General features: G+C 37.7%; 1 protein-coding gene across 2 annotated transcripts; it reads right to left on the reverse strand.

Annotated features, from left to right (window-relative positions):
- Positions 1–241: 241 nt before the first annotated feature.
- Positions 242–5,546, reverse strand: LOC100179989 (TGF-beta-activated kinase 1 and MAP3K7-binding protein 1-like). Of its 2 annotated transcripts, none has more exons than XM_026838704.1 (9): positions 5,500–5,546; positions 5,265–5,455; positions 4,600–4,831; positions 4,094–4,291; positions 3,506–3,611; positions 2,780–2,923; positions 1,657–1,785; positions 1,026–1,184; positions 242–662 (listed from the first exon to the last, which is right to left on the reverse strand). In XM_026838704.1, exons 2-9 carry the CDS (start codon positions 5,447–5,449, stop codon positions 286–288), a joined length of 1,530 nt encoding a protein of 509 aa, XP_026694505.1. In that variant the 5' UTR covers positions 5,450–5,455; positions 5,500–5,546; the 3' UTR covers positions 242–285. The 2 variants fall into 2 exon arrangements, with proteins under 2 accessions (XP_026694505.1, XP_026694506.1); XM_026838705.1 differs by having other exon boundaries at positions 5,265–5,449; positions 5,494–5,532.
- Positions 5,547–6,426: the final 880 nt, after the last annotated feature.

Here is a 6,426-nt window from a genome sequence, read left to right on the forward strand (position 1 = left end):
GAACATATTCAAGTATAAGAACATGATTCCTTCGCTTAATGAACTCCCACCCCNAAGGTTAAGTGCATTGGATGTTAAACAACAAGAACTTTCCCTCTTCGCTTGGCAGGGGGCAGCACGTGGTACATCAAAGGCGGCAAGCTTAGGGTGGCAGGGTGGACAGGCCAACCCTGGAATTTCTGCACTGCATTAACCAGTGAACATTGCAAGCTAGATTTGTTTCACAGGATTGTGTGTCTAACTTCCCTTAGTTATAAACACCTGTATACCAGAGTTGGCAAAAACCTATGAAACCAAAGCTTTCTTGGCTTCCTGCATTTTGTTCCAAGCCTCGTTATCGAACGTATCGAAACTAACATAAGGAGCCACTCGGTTCTGCGAGTCTAACTTGGCTGGTTGGTGCGCGTTGGATCGATAGTAGAGGTTCTCTAGAGGGGTGGGGGGGAACGTGGCGCCGCCCACTACTAAGTTTGTGGGGGTGTCCTCCGAGGGTGGGGAAGTCCCAGCGGGGGTAAGGTCAATGGGTTCATTCTCTGGCCCCGATTGTGGGGGCATGACGAGGGATAAAGTGGGAATTCCCGCAGGGTATTCCCCAGTTGTATGAACAATTTCTCGAGAGTTTCGTTTGTATGGTACGGACACTGGATGGCGACCTGACAAGTCTGGGAAACATGGAAATCATATAAACATGCAATTAACATGGAAATCATAAATATTACGATTTCTCAATCGATGTTTCTTGAAACTTTCACTAACGACATGAACGTTAATTTTACCGACAAAAGTTACATCAGTGGTGACCCGTGTGTCTTTGAGCAAGACAACGGCCATTGCTCCAAACCAGTGGTTACTAATAAATTAACAGCCATTGTATGAGGTGTATGAAACACATATTAGACAACATATTAGAAAAATTGGACAAAAACGCACAAAATATAAAAAACAATCCTTCAAAAAATATAAATAAATTTCACAACATAAAAGTATGATATTATTAGAGAATACTTGACAACCCCGAAACAAACCTGGTAGAATAGGGTTAATGTCGGGCAATGCGTCGATGCCAAGTGGATGGCTGATGTTACGAACCACTAGTGTGATATCACCTCTGCTTAATGAATGAGCACGTCCGAATGCTTTACTGTGCGTGAACGATATCTTGTCGATCACATTTTGTGCAACGCCTGTGGGTGTTAAGTGAATTATCAAGGGCATGAGACTTTGGGTGTATTACAGAGACAGGCGCATGGAAAAGAAGACAACAACTATAAGGTATAAGAACTGTTTTTGTCTAGCTACACAGCTTGGCATTCAGCGCCACAAGGATATATTAGTTTAAAAAATCGAACTATCGATATCGCGAATCCATCATCAGACTGGTTGATGTTGGAGAAATGCACTCCACTATAGATTTGGTTACATTGTTTTATACTCCTTTACCCCAACACCCAGGGTGCTACCATCTAGACTCCACTGAGGCAGTTTATAGACGCTCAATAATAGTCGTTCTAACATAAGGTTGAGATCTTTTGTAAGACACTATATGGACTGACCAGGACCTATATATAAGTCCATGCCTCACTGTAGGATCTCACCCATATAGAACAAAATGCACTACACATTATTACAACATAACAACAGTAGGAATCACCGAACCTTGCATGGTATTCCTACATAACATCTCATGCGAAACCATGTTTGCGATATCTATGTTTGCGTTTTCGTGCCCCGTTGATTGTTCAAGTGATTTGTAAACATCATCTGACATGAGGACAAGGAAACCACCTTTGATGAGAAGATTGTTTATAACAGTGCAAAATATTACAATAATACAATACAATATAATATAAATAATACAATATATATAGTATATACATTAACCCAATATATTACAATATAGAAAATACACAATACATTGAATACAAAACACCAGTATTACAAAATACATTAACCAATTATACCATATTACAATACAGAATATACCACACTAATATTTAATGATAATACATTTTTAAGTTAAATATACATTGTACAATGTACACCCTGTTGAAGACGACATGTATACTACATTGAAATATCGATTCTTAGAAACAAATGCTGGGAAAATCTCTATCAGGCTTAATACACCATTTGTAAGCTGTTTTTTACAGAACTACAAAAAATAATAACAATGTTGCCTTGTACTGAAATACCACTGCAATCAAAGTTTTAAAAACTTTTATATTATCCGCGGGGAAAGATGGTACACCTATTCATATTCGGGCGGGAAAGATGATACACCTATTCATATTCGGGCGAGGAAAGATGGTACACCTATGCATATTCGGGCGGGGAAAGATGGTACACCTATTCATATTCGAGCGGGGAAAGATGGGACACCTATTCATATTCGGGCGGGGAAAGATGGTACACCTATTCATATTCGGGTGGGGAAAGATGGGACACCTATTCATATTCGGGCGGGGAAAGATGGGACACCTTTTATTCTGTTTTATCCTCCAATTTGGTAGTAAACGGAGAACATTCAAAATTATAAAACCACATCCTCAGGACTCCCTTAGACCGTTGTTAATTGTTTAAAACGTGATTAGGATATTTGGATATTATGTGCTAAAGGTATCCTGTCTTTGCCTGTCCTACTATATTCGTTATTTATCAAGTCCTTTATTAAATATAAATAATCATCACTTATAAACATAATTTACACGGAAACATCATTACAAGATATAGCAGGTATTTTATAAAATAAATGTTAAATATTCCCAATAACAACCCTCACCTTCTATCTCAGTTAAGGGTAACCCCCCATAAATATCGGGGGTTGCAATAATGGGTTCGCTCGTTGCCCCCTTTAAATCGGGGTTCTTCTTATAACCCCCTTTCACCCAATAATCACCGATACAACGAGTACATTCGTTCATTCCTGGAAATAAATGTCTTGTATTCTATGTGTGATGGAGTGGTTTATCCATGGTTGTCACTACTATGTTGTTTTGTGTATATTTTAATATTGTAAACATAAGAAAACCTCATGTGTCACCCACCATGTATAATACAACATTGGCATATTTTATCATGTAAATGTAAATGTTACAATTATACTCTTTAGGTTGGCAAAATACCCACAGCCAGGAAATGTAATATAAAAACAACAAATGTTTGATTCACAAAGTCCAACGGACATAAATTTTCACCAAAACACATGTGTTCACTGTTTGCACCAAACCTGACAACTACATTGATTGGTCAACCAAACAAACCAACTTAGATTCAAATAAATAACTATCTCCGCCTGTGTTTTAAAAGTTAATCGACAATGTCACTTGTCACTATGTCACTATGTTGGAGACTTAAAAAGTAATTGGTGAAGTGGGATTGGAAAGATATGGAGATCACACGCAGTTCAAGGCACACACGCGTAAAGAACATATTATTGAAGGCAACACACGCGTGTCTGTTCACGATACCTATCGCAAAGCAATATTTAAATTTGAAGACAACTCACCCAGCCTTCCCCTCTCCAATATCTTCTCAACATTCAACCCGAGCTTTGAAAGTCGTTCCAACTCGTCCTCATTGTTTATGTCATGATTAACGGTGATTTGTTGAACCTGGGGTAAAATCAAAGGTTACTTATGTGTGGTTGGGTGGTGTTGGAAAAGATCGCTTGCAGTTAGACCAGAGCAAGCAAATATCATGTAGTGGTGTTTGTTCACTGGTTAATAAAAAGAACAAGTGGTTTGAGGCGATGCTTCCACCATTGCGGGCGTATGTGTCGGTCAGCAACAAACTTAATAGCAATTGTTTCAACCTAGTGGTTGCTTGTGGTAACTTGTAAGCGGGCACGAGGTGTATGAAACAGACCACCAGTGTTTTAATGACTGTCGTTGCCCCGGCATGCGAGGATAAAGAAGTTAGAGTCATTCATGATCATGAATCAAAACACCAAAGAAATAAAAAAGCAATTTGAATGACTTTGCGAGATAACCAGGTAATTGCAATGATGAAACTAAGTTTGGAACAAAACTCCATCTTTATCTCAAGTTCATGTGTCGTAACACCATATGCATAAGATCGAATTTTAAAAAAAAACCTTCACTACCCCTCCTGGGTCGCGTTGACACAACAATGCTCGGCTGTCACCCACGTTAGCGATGTACAGATTATTGTTCACCACCAACGCAACAACAGCTGTTGTCCCTCCTCTTATTGAGTCATTAAGTGACTTTATTTGTTGAACTATGGATGAATAATGTCGCTCTGCTGATTCGGGAGTCAAACGCTCAGGTAACTGTGGAATATACCAAGGGATTGTGGTGAAATAAAGTGCTTGTTTAACTTTAAATAAGTACAACAGTCATTTTAACACAAAATGAATCTTGATCAGAGTTTTATCTAAAACAATGGCAGTTTGTAAAAGCTCTCCAACCACAATATCAGTGCCGGCGATAGGTTTTATCATAACGTATTTTGTTTTATTTTGTGAGTTTAAACTACAGGGGAAACCAGAAGAACTGACATTTAGTGAACAGTTTGCAATAATTTAGGACACTGTGTACAAACTATAGATGAACAAACTACACCACCAACCCTCTTTACCTGTGATTGCAGATGTGTTATCTTTGCGAGTTCAATATCGATCGACTCAAAAAAACCTCGTTCAACGATACTGATGGCTTGCTGGAGGATGTTCTTTGTGGATTTCTCGTTCACGAATGACGTTAGTTGTCCTAGCAACAACTCAGCCGGTAATCGTTCAGCCGCGAAGTGAGCAGCGCGACTCCCCTCGTAACCATCGAACACCCCGTATAAATAACAATCGTAGTCCGTGCTGTGGTTGTGATGCAATAAAGAAGTTACAGAGATATATTTTTATGTTTCCATTAATATTACAACTGTCTCTAATAAAGTTACGTAATATCGACTCTCAAATTTTTGTTAAAACAGAATGATTAGCAATGATAAGAAGAAGAAGTTGCAATCTCCGCAGAATTTGTAATAACAATATAAAATGAATAAAAAAAATGGACCATTTATATAAAACAAAATAAATTCACACAAAGTGAAACTGTTTAAGTTAAATAAATACTTAAACACCACTTGTTAAGTTCATTACGAGCTGCCGTACTGCGAACGGCTCATTAAATCAGGTATGGTTCATTCGGTCGTATGGTTCATTCGGTCGTATGGTTTACTTGGATAACTGTGGTAATTCTAAAGCTAATAAATGCAAAACACCAATTTACTTCAACATTTCAACTCACGCAAAGTTAAACGCTCGATCCTCGTAAGGGAAAGCTTCGGTTTGTCGTCCGTCGGTCAGATACGCCACGTTTGATGCCATACCAACGTCCGATAGTTGGCAAAGGGGAAGATCATCCGTCCAACTTACCCCAGAACTTAACGTACGTCGACTTGGACTTGGGATTGATGTATCAGCCATGTTCATAGATATCTTATAACTTGTTCATTGATATCTTATAACTTGTTCATTGATATCTTATAAGACCTATTTAAAGTTCATAGACATCTTATAACCTAATTATAAACACCTGAATATACAAACAAAGTTACAAATTAGGTAAAGTCAAATTGTCAATGTAACAGCTGGGTTGAACTTAGGTTTGCACCAAGAAAAGAAGATGTTCACAATATTAAACCAATATTATTCGTAACCGATGGCGGCAAATATTAAATTATTGGGGTGGGGGAAATATCACTACAATTGCGTAACAACAGTTTTAATAATTTTAGGGAGAGGCATGACCACCCATACACCCCACTAGATCCGCCACTGTTCCTAATTGAGCTTTCAAACATGCAGTTTCTAAATATCTTAAGCTTCATAATTTTTCACATATAATAACACTAACATGGCACAAATTATTATCACGGCAGCTTTTCTACAACACAATGTACACGTGTGGTGAAACTAAACAGTAGGAATAGGAATAGCCATAGGCGCCAAACCAGGGGTGGCAAGGTGGGCAGACCCAACCCTAGAATTTACTACTTTTAATCAGTAAACATTACAACCAATAAGTTAGATTTGTTTCACAGGATTGCGTGTCTAACTATCCCTGCCTCCCCTGTGTTAACAAAGTTTGCCGTCTATGCAAATAACCAATATTTTAAAGACAATCGAAATAATAATTTGAATTTTTGAACAACATTTTATGATTGCCGCAAATATTAGCTTGGAAAATTACAAAAAATTAAAAAATACCGACAAAGTAACTAGTAAAAAATTAAACTTTTAAAGTTTTTCAGTTCACCCATTGTGGTAAAATAATATTTCACTGAAACTTATATTATTTCTATGATGTTGAATGAATTAACAATTTATAGAAATCATATATAACACCAATGTGATGCAAATTTTTAGAACAAAATTAAACTTGGAGTCGGAATAAAATACCCATAATG

Source organism: Ciona intestinalis, unplaced genomic scaffold, assembly GCF_000224145.3.
Source record: "Ciona intestinalis unplaced genomic scaffold, KH HT000104.2, whole genome shotgun sequence".
Lineage (NCBI taxonomy): Eukaryota > Metazoa > Chordata > Ascidiacea > Phlebobranchia > Cionidae > Ciona > Ciona intestinalis.